This window comes from Charadrius vociferus, unplaced genomic scaffold (assembly GCF_000708025.1).
Source record: "Charadrius vociferus isolate BGI_N301 unplaced genomic scaffold, ASM70802v2 scaffold355, whole genome shotgun sequence".
NCBI classification, from domain to species: Eukaryota; Metazoa; Chordata; class Aves; order Charadriiformes; family Charadriidae; genus Charadrius; species Charadrius vociferus.
In genome coordinates, this window is record NW_009648451.1 from 585890 (window position 1) to 608092 (window position 22203).

A 22203-nucleotide genomic window follows, 5' to 3' on the forward strand; every position below is an offset into this window, starting at 1 on the left:
AAGAGCGTAACTGGAGGTTTGCTTATTAAATGGTTGCCGTAAGGACAAGAGGAGGAAGGAGCATCCAGCCAAGGGCTATAGAGCCTATAAGGAGGCTGTCACTTCGAGCAATAGAAGGCCCAGGGAACCAGTGGGCCCTTCCTTGCTGGTCATGGCAGTGGGAACATGAGGAAAGTCAGAGCGGCTGGAGGGACTGGTTCACTCAGGCTTCCCTCCACTGCTGCTGGGGACCGATAGACATTCAGAGAAACAGCTCTCGTCCTTCCCAGGCAGCTAGACTGAAGGGGAGTCTGGCACAAAGAGTAAACATGAAACTGGTAATGAGGAGAGACAGGCATGAAAACTGCCTTGTGGGCAACACCTGCCTTAAACCCACCCTCTTGATTGGCTTTCCGCTATACCTGCCCTGAACAAAACCACGTGGGTTGGAGACACCGAGCATCCTTCATTTGGGTGACAGATAATGAGGCTGCAGTAAACGCCCCATCTTACCGAGCTGGAGGCAGAGACTCGGGGAGCAAGTCACCTGCCCAAACTAAGACACAGAGATGAGAACAGAGCTGGCACATGCACACAAACCTTACCAGTCACCATCTGGTGCTACTGCCACAAGATCAGGCTCCTTCACACCACTGGATGACACGTTTAAACAGGGATTCCTCCTGGGAAAGATCAGACTTGGAAAACTTGAAGAAAAAATAAAAAATAAAATCAACAACTTCTTGCAGCCCAGCAGCACTTTGCGAGCCTGTCACGCTCGGCTGGGCTCAGCCGTGTCACTGGGAAGTGGTGCTGTCAGCCGCCTCTCTGCATTTGCCATCGTGATGCGGAGGTGCGCTGGCTCGGCAGACGATTTCCCAGCCTTTGCAAAGGGGTGACATCCTGGTGCAACGAGCTTTCAAAATTACCGCACTGTATTGCAAGAGACAAACACAGCACCTGGCACTGTTGTGATGAGGCAAGAGTTTTATGGGCAGGTATGTGAAGGCACTGACCACAGCATATTTGAGAGGGCCACAGTGTTGGGAAGGACTGGATGGCAAGTGTTGGTACAATAACAAGGGTTTGGCTCCTGGCTGTCGCTCATTGCCCTCAAAGCCATTCCCTGTCCTCTCCCATCCTGCTCTGAAATCAGAGCAAGATAAAAGGTAGGGAGAGGATGGACCCAGCCCAAGATCCACATCCAGACTGTAGGGTGCTGGCTGGATTACGCTGGTCTGCTCAGACCTTCCCCACCACTCCCCAGATCACAGGTCATGCCCAAGTGGATGCACCAACCCTAAATGTGGGTGCAACCCCAGGTTTACCACAGCAGGTGTTTTGCCAGCACTTGCAGCTTAATGCACAAAGGGCCAGGAGAAGCCCAGATGATCAACACCAGCTTAGCCAAGAACCAGGGAAAAAGCTCCAAAGGCTGTTACACTCTCTCATCTTTCCCAACCACCCCCAGCAGCTTATCCAGGGGACTTTTTAACTGACCAGAAGTCACTTTTCCAGTGACCAAACCCCATCTTTTGTTCCTGTCCCCTAATACATACACTCGTTTCTTTTCTATCCTACAATTGCAGAGACCATCGGAAACCTGCAGCCCTTGGAGAGCACGCGATGGCTGCAGCAGCCACCCTGGGAGATTTATGAGGGCAGCAAGCTCTTGGTTTCCCTGGTCACCCTCAGAGGATTTACAGCCCCATGCATTGAGAATGAACAAAGACCTGCTGTTCCTCATCAGAGACCTTATGATTCTGTCTGTGGGGAGGAGGCTTCAAACATAGATAACCTTTGCGAGGAGAAATAGCCATTCCTGGATGTAACACGAGAGATAGGCAGAAAGAAAAGCATCCACAGTGCTCTGGGAAGTCTCAGAAAATGAAGCGGGGAGTTTGTATTATTTGTAAGGGTGGAGAAGAGAGGTTAGTTGTGGGGCAGCGGGAGGAGGAAACGAGGTTGGTAGCAGAGTTTGTTCGTGTAAATTTGGCTTCTGGGCTGATTTTCTTTTTGGATGTGATCCAATTAAAAGTTGCTTCCACACAGGACTCAAGTTCCAGCTTCTTCGGCCTACAGAGCACACGGTGCCTTGAGGTCTGCACCAGTAGACTGGACTCCCATTTTGAGTGGGCTGTGCTCTTTGACATACCGATATGAGACACCTATGGGCAGTTTTTGGAGTACAAGCGCTGATAAACTTTCAAAGGCTTCACTGGAGCTTGTGCACTTTGCCCTTCCATCTGTGCTGGGGCTCTGATCTCCCTGTAATCAAGAAGAGCACTACCAGTAATACTTTCTAAAAGACTATTCCTACAGAGCTGTGACCTGTGTGGTTTCCCTCGCAGCTCGTTATCTAGTCTTAAATGACTGGCATGAGACTTGCACTCTGCTGAAATACTTGATTCTGCTAATGGATCTGACCATGAATCCCACACAGCTGTTTACTGTACCCTTTGTATTGGAGTCATCAATGAAGGAGAAAGGAAGGTAAACAGTAATTACTATGCAGATTTCAAAGAGAAGTGCATCTGTGCCTTTGGTTTCTGCTTTGTTTGCTTGGCGACATCTTCACAGGACAAAGTGGAGGTTTTTTCCTTAACCCTTAAACTAGCAAGGGAAGTATGAATTTGTTGTGATACTAATTGTCATATGCATTTTAAAAAAGAAACCCAACCAAATAGTAACATCATTCCCTGGGACTGAAGAAGCTGCATCTCAGTAAGTGGCTTCCTGGAGGAATATATCCACAAAGGAGTAAATTCCCATTCTAATTAGAAGGAAATCTCTGAGACAAGCTTTTCCATGAAGGAAACAAAAAGGCAGAGCTGACATGTCTAATGCATATATTAACACTAAAGACATGGAAATTAATTGGATTTATTACTAGTCACAGCTGCAAAGATGGCTCATTTCTAAGTTTATTTTACAGAAAGTGGCAGGAGGAGTGGGATTTAATAGTCATCTCGGTTAAGCTAATGAGCCAAAACTAATGGTCTCTTCTTGTTTAGAGAGGCCCCAGTTCAGTGGAGCACCTAAGCATGTGTGCAGCTCTCACCGTGGTTTCCAAGGGATGCTTTGCATCTGCTGGAGTGTTTGTTGATGAGTAGGAGTTTACAGATGCTTGCGGTCTGGGAGGGAGAGGAAGCATTTTTCTGAATGGCAGTCAAAATCAATTGGATGATCAGTTAGGATCATCCCACGTTATCATTTCTGTCCAGAAGAGAAGAAATGACTTTCCAGAGGAAAAAAAAAAAAAAAAAGAAAAAGACAATGAGAAACTCAGTGTCATGAGGAGTTCCTTGCTGTCTTAAAAGTTTTAGTGTGAAAACAACAAAATCTCTCCCTGTGCTTGCAGGTGATGAAGAGCAACGGAGGGGCCAATGGGACACACACTATGCACAAGGCACAGCTAGGGCAGAGAGGATGGCACAAATACAGTGAAATTTATTGCATTTCAATTATAAATCAAAACTAAGTAAATCCAGCCTACCTACAAATTGGTTTTCAGCTGTCCCAGGAGGACAACTGGATCCTGCAAGAAGGCTAGTCACCGGAAGGACTGGGGTTGGGCTTTCTGTGGCAACCAAGCTGCAGAAGAAACAATGTTCTTCTCATCCTCTTCCCAGTCCAGCAGGGCACAACCTTCCCCCCCCCCCGCGCTTAGTTTTCTCCTATTTTAACAAGCCAAAACAGCTTTCCAAGGGGTCAGATCTATTCCAAAGGAAAGCCATAGCTACCTTGTGATGGCTCCAGCCAGTACACCACTGAGACGGGAAGCGAGGAGCCCAGCTGCAGCTCAATACTGTCCCTGATGTGCCTCAATCACAGCCCCTCTCTTGTTTTCTAGCTGCATCACTTGAAAGAATGCTGAAAAGGTGCCCAAAGGAGCTTTTAGAGATCACTCCTCTCCTGTAGATGAAGAAAACCAGAAGGTGCTCAATGGGAAAGCTGACCATGGAAGCAGTAAGATAGGTGTCATTTGCAAAGTACTTATCTTTCCATGAGAAGGTTTGGAGGATTTTGGTAGCTTCCTTCCCAAATTGGAAACCAATTTTCTGAGGCAAAGACAGGCTGCCTTAGGCAGGGAGGTGTTAGACTAACAACAAAAGGGAAAGGTGCAAAGAGGGAACAAACGGAAACTCATTTAGCACGTAATGAAGGTGCTGAGAACAAAATTAATCAAAGCAAAGAAGGAAGCAGAGAGAAATTCTTTCATCACCTATCCACCAAAGGTAGGTCCTGGCCAATAAACACAAATCACTATTGTACAGGCAAAAATTTGGCCTAGCTGGAAAGATGGAAACCTGGTGGGAAGCTGAGTGGAGCGTTAAAATCATGGCTTTTAGGAAGGCTGAAGTGGGGACAAGAAGGAGAATGGTTACAGATAGGATCATGAGCATCCAGGTCATTGGACTCAGTAGTAAATTAATCTGAAAATTGATGGCTCAATCATCTAAAATAGAAAGCACAAAATAGACCAACCAGTATCTCCAGTGGAGCACAAAATCAAACCTGCAAACCATCTGAATGCCTCCCTGAGCATCTGCCAAAGGCAAGGAGGGGAAAAGGGCCAGATTGTCACAGGAAAACATCAGAGTGAATTCTGCAGGAAAGCTGCCTCCAGCGCTGAAACAGCCTCCGTATTTGTAAAGATGATGGTGATTATTTCCTATCTCAAAAGAACTCACACATCCAACAGGGGAGAATTGTATATTAGACCCTTTTTCTTGGCAGATACAGAGAATTTGATCACAGGACTAAAAACGCACAGTAGCTTAGGTAGGAAGTGATTGCCACTTGAAAACATTTGTTATGTGCAGACAGAATAAAATCAAACCCAGTAAGATAGTGCCTTCCTGTTCTCCCAGTCTGCTGTTACAAAGCTGAAAACAATCATGAGCCAAATCACTTCAAAGAAAGAATTTTAACAGAAAAAAAACCAAAAACCAACCAACCAAAAAACCAAGAATGATTGGGGAATATTGAAGAACGTTTCTCTATACTGACCAAAAGTCACAATCTGACAACCAAGAGACTGTTAGAGTGGTTAAAACAACAACTCCTTTTTCACCAAGAGGAGAATACAAATATCCTTTATGAAACAAATGGCAAACAGGGAAGATGAAGGCAGTGAATACAAATCAGAAGGGAGGATCTATAGATCATCCATATGGGAAACAAAAGGGCACAAGAAGCAGGAGACAGCCAAGAGAATTAGGGCAATTGAAGTATTTTTTTTTTTAAAGTAGAGGGTAACTTCTTGTTGCCCATGCAGGGGGCAATAACCCCGCAGAAAAAGGAAGGACGGTAAAAGCATCTTTTTTGGTGTGTATCCTTTGAAAACAGCCAGATGGTAAGGTTACATCACATGGGGCTGATGACACACTTTTCACTCCAGTGGTAAATAAGGTGATCGTTAGACAGAGGCTACATATTTTTAAATAAATGGGTTTGTACAACCTGCAGCTAGGCAGAACGACCTATGCCGGGCTTTTACCATGAAATTTCCCGTTGCTGCTTTGTTGACATGAGCAAGGCTGGGAGCATGTTGTGCAGAGGCATGGCCAAAAATTATGTTAGGTAAGAATGGGTAATGCAACACCTAAAACACTGGGAGTAGCCTTACGGTAAATCTCTTCCATATCTCCACTGGTAGATATAAGCCAGTTGTACGATTGGCAAACAGATCTTTCCTGTCCTTGTAAAGAACAGTGGGGTTTGCCTCCTGGATCCCGGAGATTAAATCTCACAAGGAGCCCATGCTGTTGTTGCTGGACGCTGCCCTTGGAGCAGCAAGAAGGAACAGGACATTGGGTGGGACAGGATCTTGCTGACACTCCCCTACAGCTCCTGGGCTTGGGAATCACTGTGGGATCAAGTGTTTGCATTTCCAGCTGGACACTCCCAAACCCACTTCATCTGGGTTTGTTAACAGAGATTGTTTATTGCAAAGCTGGTTTAGAAACTCCATATAAGTAATCCTCAGCCTCTTCCCTGCTATTTAGCAGAGCTGCAGCCCTCCAGGGAGCTCCAAAACATTCTCAGAGTTGCCGGAAAGGCAGAGTTAGTCACTGAAACCTTTTACTGATGGAGACAGATCCAGAGGAAGAGTGAGCCCAGGGCAGCTCGATGAGCGCACAGCCGGGCTTACTTCCAGGACAAGGCACCGCTCTGGTCTCCACCTCCCTGACTGAGGCCATGCTGACCACCTTCCCACGCGGGTAGGCAGATCCTCTTTTCAAGATGAGGGTACTGATGCCTCGTGGCACTGCTGTGTGATGGTGGCCATCCCGCTATTGACCCACAAAGATGTCCACATTTCCACCACAGCTGCATGGAAGGCAGTCTGTGTAAACATATCCCATGGGCCACTGTTGGCTCAACAGTCAACAGCTGAGCTGCCCCACTCATGGTACATGTGCAGAGGCACGTACCAGTTGGTATCTTCAACTTCCAGTGTCTTAGGAAAAAAGCAAATCTACAAGAGTGGCACATATCTGCGGTATTTGTGCAGCCATGGCAAGATGAGTTTCTAAATTATGTCCACACACACCCACCTCCACTTTCCCAGAAAATGACTGTTACACCACTACAAAAAAACCCCTTCAGTTATTACCTATTAATGAAAACATTCTCCCAAGAGGTGGGAAGGAACAGGAAAGCCGATGAGCCCAACCCAGCTTACCAGAGCCAGAGATGTGGGGCGTGCAGTGCCGAGCAGTGATTGATGCAACATGAGCAGTCCCAAGCCAGTAAACAGAAGAGACCTGGCCTGGTGCAAGAGGAGCCTAAATCCCACCGGTGTATAGCTAGGGCCTGGCCGAAATCTTTAAGACAAAAAGCAAAGAGCAAACCTACGTACCTTGTGTCCACCATGAACCCCACCATGCTCCTGGGTGCTGCTGGCTATAGTATATCAGTTCTTGTTAACAGAGATTGTTATTTATCAAGGGAGGAAGTCAATGGAATAGTATACTCCAGATTCATTACTGTCAGCTCACTCAGAATTATGTGTATTAATGACCAGATTATATCTGTTTATATAATACAAATTACCATAGAGTGACTGCAGGCATTGAAACGCTCCTTGTCTGTTTGACACACATAAATAATGGAGGAGCTCACGCTGCATTTGGTACACATGACTAACCTTTTATCCCTGGCACCCCGGTGCAGGCTGGAGAAATGACTCGGGTTTCAAATTCCTCGCTCCAGCTGTCATTAGCCTCGCAAAGCGTTAGCGAATCGGTGGCTAATTGATGTCCTTGTTGGACATTATTTTATTAGTCAGGCCTGGTGAACATCAAGTGGAATTTTAATGCCCTTCTGTCCTTGGGTCTGCGTGGCCGTAAGCGTTAAGGCCTGTAAATAATTAACTGCACTCTAAGAGCAATTTTAGGAAGAGGCAAGTAAGTTATCCTGTGGGTTCAAGCTGCCCCAGCTGGCCCTGGTGTTGTGAGCAATGTAGGCTCCTGGCACAGATGACCTGAGCTCTCCATGGGGCAGAAGGAACAGCCCAGACCTTAGTCCCCCGGCGATGGCAATTCATAGGGTGGTTTATTGACCAGGTCTGAAATTCACATCATCCTTGGGTGTGCATGGTCTTCAGGGAAGCTGCCATGGGAAAAAGGGAGAAGCAGGAGTCTGCACATAGCTTTGAGAGAAGGGTCAAATGCAGGCTCAAAGGATAAGGCTGTGCCACACTGCCTGGTGCTTGTTGCTGCACAAAAACCACACCGTTGCATCAAGTCGTCCCCAACATGTGGTGAGGAATAAAGGATTTCCACAACCTGCTGCGAGCTTCTGGCTTGTCTGAAAACCCACGTGCCGGGTCACGGAGGGGTTGGAGCTTAATGGCTGTCGCTTATCTGTTGGGGCACCAAACGGCAACCCCGTGCTGGTCCTGAGCGCCTTTCAGTAGCAAGACTGCAGCCTGGGGGACCGCAAGTGAAATCAAACCCCTCTGTGAGGTTTTAAAATTTCATCAATTTTTTTTTCCTTTTTATTTTTGAACAGCACTGGGAAGTTCACCATGGGCCCAGATCTCCTGAGCTCACAGCCGGTGGATGTCCTCACTAACATCCCCTGCTGAGCTCTTGGGACTTCTCCCCTTCCTTTCCCGCCTCTACCCATCTCTCTGTGACCTCTCTGGGGCAGGAATCATCTCTTCCTACATGAGTATTCTGCACTTCTCAAAAAGATCCTCTGAGGCGATAGTGCAATGCAAGAAATAAATTATTTAAAATAAAACCTTCATCAATCTCATGAGATCCTTACTCCAGCCCTGCTTACGTACTGCACGGGCTTTCCAGGACCTGAGTAAAAATGAACAGAGAACTTGGGCTCACCAGGCTATTCATACATTAGGCAATAATTATAATGTATATTAACTGCCTGGGTGTTGAAAGAGTCCCAGCATGAGATTGCTTCTCTAATAGGAGACAGAAGTGATAAAAGACAGTAATAGATTGCCTTTCAGATGTGGAATTAAAAGCAGCAACTCATTAGATTATTTTTTTTTTCACAGCCTCTAATCGCAAGTAGGTTCTTTTCAAGTCAGATTTCCATTTCCAAGGCTAGGCTCGGCAACACAAACAGAAATTAAAGAGGAGGGGTCCTATTCTGACCTCTCCAGCATCACAGGAATGGGGGGAGTAACTGCGTTCAGCTCGGCAGTGCTGCCCAGCTGGAGCAGGAGCCCAGGAGCCAGCCCACCTAGGCTGTCTTCTGAAGAGACTTATCATCAAAAGATCAGGATTTGGCAGCTTTTTTTTTTTTTTTTAATGCTAGCTGCAGCCACTAAATTTCCTTTTTTTAAAAGATAGCCTAGAAGATAAAGCTTTTGAATTAGAGCAATCAAACAAAAACATGAAGTTACTTCAAAGCAGTGGTGGAGATTCTTAAAAAATGACATTTCCACTTACTGATCCAGTTTGTCTCTAGCAAAGAATGCTTTCCAGATAATTTTGGCTGCTGTTTTTAAAAGAAAAGTATAGAAAGCAGGAGAAGAAAAAGCTGGATTTTATCGGAGCTAGGAAGCACAGTAAATAACATTCATTAGGTTCTCCTGGACAGTTTTAATGACTCAGAGTTTTAAATCGTTCATTCAACATCTTTACAGGCCAAAATATAGTATGGTCTCAGACTCAAATCATTTGGCAGGAGCTGCATAATCCATAAAACATTTGAAGGGGGAAGTAGAGGGGGAGAGGAAAGGAGGTATAAAACCAGGCTGGGAATGGTGTTGCTGGTCAAATTTCATCTAAATCAGCTGAAAAGTCCAGTTTTATCTGTATCGATGGCACCTAAAAATAAAGCAGTCCAGAGCACCTCCATCGTCCCACCCCCAGAGCCCGGACCGGCACAAACCACGTGCACATTTCGGCTGCCAGCGCTCCCGGAGACCCCAAGCACAGGTTAACCGGGTTTCACCGCCCGCGTTTATAGTAGCTGAGCTCTTAAACACAGATGGCGTTTTGGATCCGGCAGCACAAAAGCTGCATTTTTTTCCACTGTGCTGTCCACCCACCCTGGATGGGAAATAAGCTCTTCAGCAGATGAGGGTTTTCACCAGATCCGTGCACAAAGCCAGGCCTGGGGTTTAGGGCTAGTTTAAGTCTACCAAAGCGACGTGGTCCATGACCCTTAGGAGCAATCCTGCTGTGTCCTCCCAAGTGGGGTGCAAGCGCTGCCAGACCTGGCAAGCGGGGGGCTCAGGCAGCTGGGGCTTGTCTGCACCCCGATGCTGCTCCTGGGGCGCTGGGGGAATCAAAGGCAAAGCCCCGTAGCTTGGTCACGGCTCTCCTGGAGGAGCGCGGGGATGCAGCGAGCACCCAGGAGCTTTTCTGGATCCCAGGGGCTGGTTTCGGATGCAGCCCCTGGGGTGTGATCACAGCCATGTTCTGAGATGTCCGCCCCCTTTGCCAGATCCACTAGGTGGGGGCTGGTTATGGTGGTTTACTCCACCCACAGCATGCTCTGATGCCAACTAAAGGGAGTTTTCAGGGCAGTTTACTGCCTGAATGGGCAGAAACACGAAGCCCGTACCCACAGTCCAGCACAGCTGTCATCTGCAGGAGCCCTTCTGGCTGATGTGAGACGTGAGCTCACGTGGCACAGACCTTGCAGCAGCAGCAAGCAGTGACGTGGACCGAGTGACACCAGCTCTGCCACAAGCCAGAGCCCCCCAGACTGAGCTACAGCGGCACGGCTGACTTGCGGCACCCCTCGTCCCCCAGCTGTGCCGGTGCGGGGGGCGCAAAGGGTTGGCGTCCCGGGGGAGAGAGACCTGATGCAAATGGGCTGTGCTGCTCCCTGACACGGGATTGCTCCTGCGAACCCCATTGCAGCGCCTGGCAGGGAGGGAGCGGGGAGAGGGCGGCATCTGGCAGCTGTGTAGGATGGAGAAATCGTGGCGGAGTATTAAAGGCAGCGCCCGTGTTCCTGGCGGCTGTTTACAGGCATGTCACCACTGTCCCTGTCCCCGGGGACACACACCCAAGGCAGGGCTCCTTGGGGAAAACACCCCATGGAGGAGATTTTAAGGAAAGTCTTCAGCATTTTGGGAATGGGAGCTGCAGAGGCACCAGATCCCCCCCTGGGGCGGGAGCTTGGAGGTGAGATAACTTTTGTCAGTTTGGTACGCAGGCGCTTGGGATAAGCACGGTCGGGGCCCCAATCTCACCTGCAGTGGTGTAAATCAGTAGTGTGTCCACTGCCCTCCACAAGGGCACGGGAGCCGAGTAAGGCTGTGCTGTTTGTCCAGAGGTGATGAGAAGCAGGGAAGATGCTTTTCTGCGTGTCAGTTTGACGAACACGGTGTTGTGGTTATGAGATGTCTAGGAGAGCCCTGCGAGGGGAAGGAAGAGAACATGCAGGATTTCCCGTTTATCAGCTGTAACCACCTCCTCCATCTCCACTGTCAGACAAGAAAGAGTTTGCAGGAAGGTGCTGTGGTCTGGGCAGGAAAGGGATTTCGTCCCTATCACAGCACACCGCGGCACATCAGGCCCTGCTGATGGTTTGCCTGGATCAGACATGCTTTGCTCGGCTCAGGCTTGCAGCCATGTGTGTTTAATTGCAGCAGCATCGCAGCCGTGCAGATTACCCAACACGCTCACCAGCTGGATATTGAACCTGTAGTCAAAACCAAAAGCCCACAAATACAGAGCCTCTTGCCACACTCCAGCTTGGCTCCGCTCCCCAACTCGGTTCATTCCTCTGGAAACAAAAGGCTTAAGCCCTGTGGCCATTTACTTCACAGAAATAGGATCAGGACCTAAAAGTAGCCATTCACCCCCCTCCAAAAAGTCCCCGTGGATTAATTTTTGTTGCTAAACCCTTTCCCCTTGCTCCCCCTTCCTCCCAGTATCCTGTTGCATGGAGTGATCTAGCACAAAAAAAAAGTGCGCAGCTGAAAATGAAGCAGCCCCCAGAGAAAACAAGGAAACCAACCCAGTAGTGAGCCCTTCCCTTTACTGCCCCATGTGCTAAATCCATTGGAGATGAGCAGCGCAGACCGAGAAACCCCAGGACTTCCCACCCTCTCGCTCTTTTATGATTACACGTCCCCACTACAAGCAGGCAATAAAATCCTGCAGCCGCATCAACAAAATTAGATCAATTCCACGGCTACACATCCACATTTAAACCTGATCAAATAACTCCTCGTCCTGAGGAACCTGGGGAATAGCTCTTTATAGGGAGAGCATGAAAGGAGACAGAATCGAATTAAAGATTCATTCAAATTAAAAGGTTCCATTTTAAAAGAGGCAGGGCCAAGCGAGAAGGAGCTGGGGAATGCATTTCTTAATGAGCTCAGTGGCAGAAATATCTTTAATAATAGATCTGATGGGGGAACCACGTAACCCAGCAGCGTATGAGACATTTCCCTCTGCACCGCAATAAAACGAACAGCATGTGTCCCCCGTGCACAGGTGGTTGTTAATGCTCTGTCTGAGCCCGAGATTAAATTTTGGTCACCAGAAGAAAAAAGTGGCATTGGTCTTATGGACAGCCCTGATGATGCTGAGCCAATAGCACAGGGGAGAAAGTGCCCTAAAAAAGGGAAGATAATGAATAGTTACGAAAGAAAATGAGTAATTCTACGGTAGGATGAGATCCCCGGTAACTCGGCTGTGCCCCTGCCTGGTCCTGATTTGAAAACAAACTCAGCAGGAGAAATGCTGCCTTCCTCAAAGTACAGATGAGGATTAAAAAAAGGGAAAGTTTTTCCCCAGGCTCTGGCCTTAGCTGCTGGGGCAACCTCAAGGCAAGAGCTTACAACATGGACAGGACTTCTGCTTATAAATAGATTGGAATACATAAGGCGCTTGTTGTAATGAGCCCAGAGAGCATTAAAAACATGTGTGTATTGCTTAGACACACCATTGCCCCACAATTTCATTTTCAAAATTAGATTTTGTTAACTTTTTCTAGGTGGGGGAGTGAAAAAGAAAAGGTAGTTTACAGCTGTTATCCTTTTTAAAGCAAAAATACTTCCCTTGCAAGGAAAACACAAATTTTGAATTAAAAAAATGAGTTTAAGCCCCTGGTGAGGGGGCTGTGAGCTGATAGCCTGGGCTGGGGGGGTGATAGTTCTTCCTGCCCCATTTTGGGATTGAGCTCCCCAGCAGCCTGATGGTCCCTCTGCCGGCTGCAAACCCTCCCCCTCATCAATCGTCCTCCTCGTCCGGCTACGGAGCACAGGCGATGCCATGTCACACAGAAAGGCCACACAGGGAAATAGCCCCTGAGGAAAACAAACAAACAAACAAACAAAACCCCCAAAAAGCCACTTGTTTCTAATGCAAGCAGGGTGTAGTTTTAAAGAGCTTCAGCGCGTTTCTCTGTGGTCCCAAGCCTGGCCAGAGGATCCCATCCCTTTGGGGGCCCTTTGCCTAAGGCAGTCCCTGCTGGGGACGGGGCAGGCGGCTTGCAGATGCTCACAGATTTATTACAGTTATTACAGGCAACTTCAGCTCCATCATTGCAGCTCAATTCTGCAGCTCTTTGGACTTTTTTAAGTCAATCTCATTAAAACTTACTGTCCGATTTTGCACCCTGAAATAGCGAGAGCTGCAGCCCGGCCGATTGCCGTCTCCCTTTCAGGGCCGGTGGGGGAGCGCGAGAGGGGGCAGCAAGAGGAGGCAGGCGCTCTCTGTGAGCGGGAGGTGAGATTTATGTGAACAGTTGCAGGAGGGAGGAGAGGGAGGGCTTTGGGGCTCAAGAAAATCTGCAACTGGTTTTTTTTTTTCCACGGCCGACTCCCTGGCCGGCAGCGCTGCTTCGCGGGTTGCCAGCAGCACCATCAAACACATCGCTCTCCTGCCACGGCCACGCAGAGGCTTTGCAGGAGGTTCCTGGGCACCCGAGAAGTAAAACAGGCTGCAGGAAAGCAAGTTGGCAGCAAGAATGGGCAAGAGGTTGGCCAAACAGATGGGCAGGTGGGGAAACGGGAGAAAAACAAAGAGAAGAATGATTTGTGCCCCCACTTCCCCAGCTGCAGATCAGTCCTTTCCCCCCGGCTCCCCCTTAATTTTCTTAGTTGACTTCAATGTCCCTCCCTTTTCTCAGCAGTGTGGCTCATTTCCCACCTGCCCTGGGGAGAGACAAACTGCCCATCTCAGCAGCCGCCCGCAGACAGACTGATTGCAATATATAACACACGCATATATATGTATGTGTATATCTATAGATAATTGGTGCCCTGAAACTCCCTAAGATGTGGGTATCCACGGCCAGGTCCCACGTCATGACCCACCTCAAACTTCTCCCTCCCTCCCCGTGAACTGGAAGGCATTTCAAGGTCAGGTTTAAGGTCTTAAATTGCTCCACTGCCTTGGAAGACTTCCCTGCCTGCTGGAAGTGGGGTCTCTGCTGCGGCACCGCAGCTTTGGCATTCGCAAGCCCCACTCACCCTGACGTAGGATCTTGGTACAAGCATTTTATAGCAAACAACGTGGCAACCCATCTGTGAATGGGCAGGGTTGGGGAAGAGGCCTGACCTGGAGCACTGGGGTTCAGACATTGCTTTATGAATAGCAGCAAAATTGGAGCCCAGCATCTCTGTCCTGGGAATGGGGAAGTTCTGCCATGGATGCAGATGGACGAAATAGACTAAGAAAAGCTTAGAGAGACACTGCACCACGCTAAAACCTGGTATTTTTAAATGTTAAAACCTGGGATAGCATTGGAGTGAAGGGCTCAGGACATTCACAAAACCTTTCAAAACTAAGTAGCTCTAGGTGCCACCATGGCCTAATGAGATGCCCCAACCTGGCACCACATTGTCACCACGTCCCACCAGCTGCTGGCCACAAAGAACATCCTGAGTCACTTGGTGCCATCAAAAATATCATGGTACTTAGTCACTCTATTTAGCACAGCTCTAAATCATCGCCTGCTGGTCTCGGATCACATCACACCAGCTCTCGTTAACAAAACAGAGCAAGTCTTTGGCTCTTATGACTGTGGGGTGAAAACCACTGGGCACACGTTAGCCCCTAGACCTGCAATGCCAGAAACAAATGAGAAACACAGGCAATCCCATCTTTACATAGGGATTTTCTTATCCCAGCCTTACACATTTTTTTCAGTTGTTATTTGTGGGGTGATACCCTATTTCTTGCTTGTTTTGTGATATATGAAACCTGGAAAGTCACCAAGGAGCAAGTGTCATAACATCTTTAGGATCCACCAGGACGGGGACCGAGTGCATGGGATGAATTGCATAGGATGGCTGGGTCTCCACAATGCCAACATCCGACCAGAGCACCAAGGAGCAACTTTCCCTGCCGCCGCTTCGCTTTCCCAGCATGATCATCCACTGTGTTCTTCAGCTAAAGTGGATTTTTGTGCTTGTTTAAGGCTTTTTCGTCCTCAGCAAAGCACTGTTCAGGGCTCACAGGTGGGGAATAGCCAGTTCCCATGAGCTGGAATAGCACATTCCCATGTGCTGAAATTGCTGCACTCTAAACCAAACATTTTTAAAAGTTTCAATTGCTGTACGGCAAGTGCCCTCAATCCCCGCTTGGGGTAGGTCCCTTGGAAAGCAATTTCTGATGAGTTTTGGTTTTTAATTAGAATGTGGCTGCATAAAATGTTATAAAGAGACTGCTGTTAAACTACACTTTACAGCTGCGCCGTGGGGAAAAAGCCCTTGCTTTAAAGCACGGGGAGGAATAAAGCGGGTAAGAAAGGCGATAGCTTCCCGGTGCTCTCCTGAGGAACTCAGGGCAGCTGAGCCCGGGGGAAATGCCAAAACAGACATCTCAGCTCCATTGCTCTTGCCTTCACCTGCCCCAAAACACCACCGTGCCCCCACCATGCCCATGCAGCCCCCACCTTCCCTCCTGCAAAGGATCTGCTGCACATTGACTTCCACTCAAGGATGGCTTCAAAAGGCTCGATTTTGCAAGAGGCACAGGCACACGATCAACTGCGCTGTCACCTCCGGTTGTGCACCCAACAGTTTCTCTTTCTCTTGCCAGCCTGCGTTTGCCAAGAGCAAATTGAAGAGTTACAAAGTAAAATAATGGAAATTGTTTGTTCCTGTTCTGCAAAGGATCTGGGGGGGTTCAGGGACCTCCATGCAGGTATGGCTGCGCTGCCACTGCGCCCAGCCTGACCAAAGGTAGACTTTGCCAGAAGTTAACCACTGGTGAAACCTTCAGAAGAGCAGCCCAAATGCATTTTTCCATTGCTGGTCACAGACTCCTCATCAGAGGTTCTGCAAAATTTCTCCCAGCATTTTTCTTTTCCTTCTTTATAGCCTCATAACCACTTAAAACCATTTCTTTTGGAGGAGCAGGGGTTTCTTTGTTCAAAAGCGAGGACTGGATTGGCAGAGGACAAGGCAAGGACAACCCCGTTCAGATGACTCCCTGTGAAGGAGCAAAGCGCCTGGATCTACAGCACAAAGGAGGCAGAAGTCTTTCTATGCTGGCTTCCTTTGGAGAAATAAACACAATAAAGACGATTTATATAGCAGCTCACATGCTTAACATAAGGCAGGCAACAGTTCAGCGGTTTCCCTGCTCCTGAAGGTGGGAAATCTGTTTGCTTATACTCGCCCCCTTCCCGAGTTGTTGGCGTATCCCAAGAAGAGTGTGATATTCCCATGTTTCATGGGAGCGGCATAATATGACAGAGAGACCTAGAAATCAAGGACTAGCACAAAAGCAACAAATACCAACCACAGCTGAGCCAATTAGCGAAACAAGAGAAAGCCAGTTCAGCCTTGGGTTCTCACTTAAAGGTAGCAACGCCTCTGCTGCAGCCTGGGAAGTTCGCAGGCGTTGGCAGCTCTCTAAATTCACCTCGTGTAAACTCAGCAGAAAGATGAAAAATACGTTCCTGCTCCAGGCAAAGCTGCCGAGAAGCTGCAAAGTGGCTGAAAGAGGAGTCTGCAGGCAGATTAATGTGGGGATGGACGAAATAGCCAGAGCAGCCAAATGAACTCAGCTGGACATGTGAGCGGATCAATAGGGATACGTGAGCAGCACCCAGCCCAGCCAGTTAGCGAGAGCTTTGGAAACGACGGACTGCCTGGGTCAAAAGCAGCACTTAGAAAGCACAGCCAGAAAACATGGCTGGAATCAAGGCTGATCTTATCTCCTCTCCATGTGAGGAGGAACTTAACACAAAAATCAAAGCACCCAAATCACTGTGGTACTTGGAAGGTGCTTGCACGGCAGACAGCGGGGTGAGCACCGCAGTATCCTACAAAAGTTATACACAAAAGCACAAAGAGAGTTTTTTGTGCTAATAGCTCTCACCCCAGCTGGAGGGATGTTTTCCAAGATGAGAATTTAGTTCACTTCTTGAGCTTCTACACAGGGAATTCAACAACTCATGTCCCAAGCAGCAGTTCTATTTCCTTTATTAACTCATAACCAAATAGAAGGTTTTAAATCAGCTTTTACACAAAACTTCTGTATCAGTGCTTTTTCGCTGCAGGATGGCTCTTCTGAAACCATTTGGCTCTTCTTTGACTCTTCTTTGCAAAGAAAAGACACTAGGACCAGGCTCTGCTGCTGCATGAAGCCAGTGGCTCCCTCAGTCCAGAAGCTCATGAGAAACCTCTCTTCTCAGTGGGAGCATCAAGCCTGGATAGCAAAAAATAAATTATTTTATTTCATATAGACATTTTGGCATTGCAGCCGGTCTTTGTCAGTAAGAGCAAATGTAATACTGGTGACTTATCACACCTTGCTGAAGAACAGGCTTTGAAACTCCTCCTGTCCCTGCTGTCTGCATGCCCATCAACATCTAAAATGAGGGTATTTGAGATTTAAAGCAGGCTGTGCTGCACCAGCTAACTGCACCCCCAGTCTGCGGAGGACAGAGCAGCCCAAAGTCACCTGAGGGAATGCAGGAGCATGAAACCCCAAGCCAGCGTAAAGGAAGGCTCAGGCCAGTCTGAGCACCTCAACGCTGGGCAAAAGGCCTGGGGAGCATCAGCACGGGAGGGCAGAGGCGTTGGTGAGCTTCAGTAAAACAGGCTGCGCTGGTCATCCAATCACAGCCTTGAGAGAGCCAGTATTTACCACCCCACCGGTATACAGGGCAGCAGGTAATGGTGACACAGCACTGGCTTCAGCACTCAATAATAAAGCACAGTCTGCAGGAGACCCTCTCATTCTCCAGCCAACAGGGAGGTTTTCACAACTGCGGACCTGCTCTGCTTAAAGCTCTTCTAATGGTCCCCTCTGACTGTTTTCACAGCCAGCTGCCCTCTCGTCTGCAGCAGGGAAAGGAGCAGGGCCTCGCGGCTGCCTCGCCTTTCCCACACTGGCTCTGCCAGGCTGAGAACGTCGGTAGCCGCCTGCCGGTCCTTGGTCCTTGGCCTCTCCCGGTGAATTCAATAGAGCGGCTTCGCTTTTCAAACCCCCTCTCTTGCTTTCAGAAACCCTGGGCCACACCACAGCTGAGAGCTGGTGTCATCCCCAGATAGCCATCAGCTCCTGGAGCCACGGTACCTCTCGATGGGATGCTGGCGACTCATCCAGGAGCTGTTCTGCTGACCTGATCCATCATGTCTCCGGTATGTTCGATCGGGAGCTCTGAAATTCAAAAAACTATTTTTAAAAGTTGTTTTCAAATGGAGGAGGATATTCCTGCGGAGGCTCGGAGCCAGGCTGGCCACCAGCCCTGCTGTGCAGGGCGACACGTGGTAGCACAGACTCACATGGTGCCGGTCCAGGGGGGAGCGGGGAAACCATGGGCGCGTTGGGCAGGATGGTTCACTCCATCCTCTGACAAAGCACAAACCCAGGGATTTTCAATCATTCCCCATTACCTCCGGTGATGCCCAAAGGATGCAGGGAAGGACCAGATGATGCCGGCAGGGAGGCAAGAGCAGGAGGTCCTTTTGCAGCCGTTTCTCAGCTCGGCTGGAGCGGATGGTGGTGGGGGTTTGGCACGTTCATCCTCCAGATATCACCCGTGACGGGTGCACAGGGAACAGAGCACAACTCCTTCCTTGTCCCCCAGCACAGAGCACTCCCACCCGCCGCTGCCGTCTGAAGCAAACCCCTTGGCTAGGACAGCAGCAGAGGATGGGGAACAGCAGGAGAAATGATTTTATTTCATCTCCGCTGTGAACATCAGGAATCGGTGTGTAAACTGGCTTTACAGCAATGGCAGCTCTCAGAAGCATTTCCTGGCTGAGTGAGAAAGCTCTCTGTTAATTAATAGTCTTAATGAAAGACAGCTTAAAAACCACCTATTTCTAATTGAACAGCCCAAATTCCTTATTTCTGCATATGCTCACTGCCCTGAGATGCAGCACGTAATACATCTATGCATACCTGCATGCGGTCTGAGAGCTGAAATACTATACCCATCAGTTTTTCTGAGGGAGGAAGAGTTATCAGATTAAAGATCAGCAAGATTTAAGAACTGGTAGAGGATTTATCACAGTGTTCTTTGCGCTCATCTGCTTTACATACTCAACTGGGATTTATTCAGAGTTGTTACTATTTGGGCTCTGAGGAGGAAGTCAGTGGAGTCCTTCTACATTTCTCATACAGTGAGACATCTGAGCCTGTGCCCAAATTTATCCAAGAGAAGGGTCTCATTGAAGCCGGTACAAGTATTCATATGCTTAAATGTAGGCATGTGTTTTAAATATCTTGTGAAATTGAGGCTTGGGTGAAGTAATCCAAAATACTTCCACGTTTCTAAGCTTGTCTCTGGCCCTGCTCCTTTCAGAGCTTCTGTCAAGTTGCTTAAAACCTTTGCACATTAATATCTTCCATTTTGTGTGGATACTGTGTCAGTTTTACTAGCAGCAGCCCAAACAATTCAAATACTCCCAGGGACAAAGTCACGGTAAAATAGCTTTCAGTCAGGTACTTGGTCTGCATCAGAACTGTGTGCATTAATTACCTTTATTTTTAGTTTTTCCTTGCTGCAAGAGTTCAGCTTTGAATCCTTTAAACTATCTAATTTCTGAGCCCTCTTTTCTTCAGATGTTTCATTTGCCATACAAAGGCTAAATAGCGCAGCTAAAAATTTCCATTACACTGCGCACCTCTTGGAAAAAAAACAACAAAACAGCCTTTTGCCTAACAAAGACACCTAGCAAGATACAGAAATAGCTGTAAAAATAACAGATGAAGCGTAATGGCTGTACCGCATCCATCCAGTTTTGTGCTGTGTGTCTGGTGGTGGCCGCCAGCACAGGAAAAAGAAGATCTGTGGCAACTATCTCACATGTGCTGAAAACGATCTGAATTTCCAGCTAATTACCTCGTGTGAGAACCGGCCTCCTCAGCCATCTCGCAGCCTACTAAACGCTCTTGCAGACAGGAACCGGGAGGGAACGTTTTAACGCCAGTAAAGGCTTTGCGAGAGGCCCGTGCTTCCCCGCGACGCAGCGCCCTGCCTGTAAACCCAGAGCAGTTTTTCTCTGCTTCTGTTTAAGAGCAGCGTTCCCAGGCTGCGTTTCCAAGAGGTTTTTGGTTTTACAGCTGTCATGACAGTAATTTTCTCAGCTTCGCGAGGTTCCCTCACATCCTGTTCGAACCGGCTTATCTCTGTTTAGAAGTGATGTTCCTACATGGCGTTCTTCAGGAACAGATGTTCCAGCTGATCCCCCATCGCAGCGCTCAACTTATTACACGGCCCCATTTTGAAACAATTAGCCTGTCACCGTTGAAAGAAACCTAATGGTTGGCTACTGGTGCACTTCTGAAACAAACAAACAAACAAACAAAAAGAAATCAGGAGCAACTTATGATTTATACTTTTTCCAGGTCCGCTAAGATGCTCTAAATTTACAGGTCATTAAAATGGCAGCGTGTCCTGGTTCAGCTGCTGGTCCCAAGATTTGTTATCTGGAGAAACAAATCTCTGGGCAAAGCTGCTGGCAAAGAGCTTCCCCCATCCTCCAGTGATCAGGATCAAAAAAAAGGAAAAAAAAAGATAATGAGAATCTGAGAATCTTTATTTACACAAATTAAAAGCTAATGAATTAGTGAGGAGTGTTTAGAGCAGTGGCATCCGTAGCTTTTGGATCACAGAGTGCTGTCAACACATGAAATTTATTGTGGAATACAAGGCAGTCTAATCACCAAGTCTTTAACGGAAGATGGTCTGGAGAAGATTGCAAACACCCAACTGAGGGCCACGTACCCGTGGTTGTGACTCCAGCCGTCTGCAGATGACAGCTTGGGAACCATCCGTGCAGGGTGCTAACGCAGACCCACTAAATCACAAGATGTGGTATATGGCTGTAGTGCCATAAAAGTCAATGGAGGTACATGCAGATTTATATCAGCTAAGAATTCGATCCCCTACATTAAGCAGCAATAATACCCACAAAAAAGGAACTTGCGGGCCGCTGTAATAAAATTATATCCCTTTGATCTCATTGAGATTCCTCTAGCCTCGTTCCACTCAGAGAAATTGATCTCACAGTCTTACCGATCCAGACCAAAACGAGTGAGCACCCAGCACAGAGCCCATCTGCTGCCAACGCGCATCTCCTACTTGTCCCTAACTGCTTTACCCCTTCCTCAGTATGATTTGTAGCCCTGCTACTTGCCATCTCCCTTTTTCCCCTCTATCTCCCTTTCTCTTCGGGGTGCAGCCGTGCGGGCGGTTGAGCAGAGCCCGAGCTGGCAGCCCCGTGGCTGAGGTTTTCTGGCCAGCACAGGGTGCAGTAACAAGGAAGACGGCAAAACCCCCGAGTTTCCAGCATGGAGCAGCTGCCAGGCCACTTGTCCCTGCTGACACGCAGCCTGGCAAGGACAGGTCCAGTCTGCCAGGACCAGGCTGAGCAGGAACAGCATCTCCAGGAGCAGGCTGAGAGCCCAGGCAGGAACAGCATCTCCGGTAACAGCTCAATAGCGGCAGACGGAGATAGGAGACAAGCTGAGGGTCAGGAGAGGGCTTGCAACAACCACGAGCTTCAATTAACTGAAAACAGCAGAGGCTGCCTGAAATAAAGCTCCTTCTCATATCAGCCGACACTCAAGGCAACTGCATTTTTGACCATCAAAGCAAAACCGAAAAGCTTTGCTCTCTGCAATTGCTCACAGACCTTAGCTGGGAAGTAATCCTGCCACTCAGAATTTTAGCGAGAGAAATGCTTTCTCAGGCTCCTGGAAGGACCACACAGCACAGACATGCCAGAGACATTCCCAGGTATTATACATGCGTATCAGATGCAAAACTCCTTTCGTGAGAACATTTTACTCTCAAGCAGGCAGCCCTTAAATTAGGAGTAGCTGAACTGAAGGGCAGGAGTGGAACAGTGAAGCATTTGCAGGGACCCATCCAGGTCACTGCTAACTCCAAACACACATTTAGCAGCCAACGCTTCTCAAAGAAAGGTTAGAAGATGACATCTGCTCACTTTGGAAGCTCTCAGGCCAACAGTGCTATTGGAAAATGGCCCTTGAGTGGGTTCACCTCTACCACCCCCCGATCCCTGCCATCCAGGGACATCAAAGGGAAAGACCCCCCTTACCCCAAAGGAGGTGTCTCCAAGAGCAGAGATTACTTGTATCCTAGAGGGCCTGTTCCAAAACCCCTGAGATGTGGACATCTTCATTGCCCAGCAAACTGAATCCCACCCTCAGCAGAGACATGGCAACAGGACCTCTCTATAGGCTTACCTTCTGCATGCACAGAAATAGTTGTTTTGTAATGAAAAGCAAAGCACGGACCCAGCACTTACTCCCCCTGGAATATTCCTACAAGGTTCAT

General features: G+C 48.2%; 1 protein-coding gene across 1 annotated transcript in view; it reads right to left on the bottom strand.

Moving 5' to 3' along the window:
• Nucleotides 1-19769, bottom strand: part of DACT1 (dishevelled-binding antagonist of beta-catenin 1) — a 41412-nt gene extending 21643 nt beyond the window's left edge. Inside the window, exons 1-2 of the mRNA XM_009885603.1 lie at nucleotides 19741-19769; nucleotides 17967-18050 (exon numbers count right to left, since the gene is read on the bottom strand). Coding sequence (XP_009883905.1) covers nucleotides 17967-18050; nucleotides 19741-19769 — 113 coding nt within the window. The remainder of the gene's footprint in view (nucleotides 1-17966; nucleotides 18051-19740) is intronic.
• Nucleotides 19770-22203: the final 2434 nt, after the last annotated feature.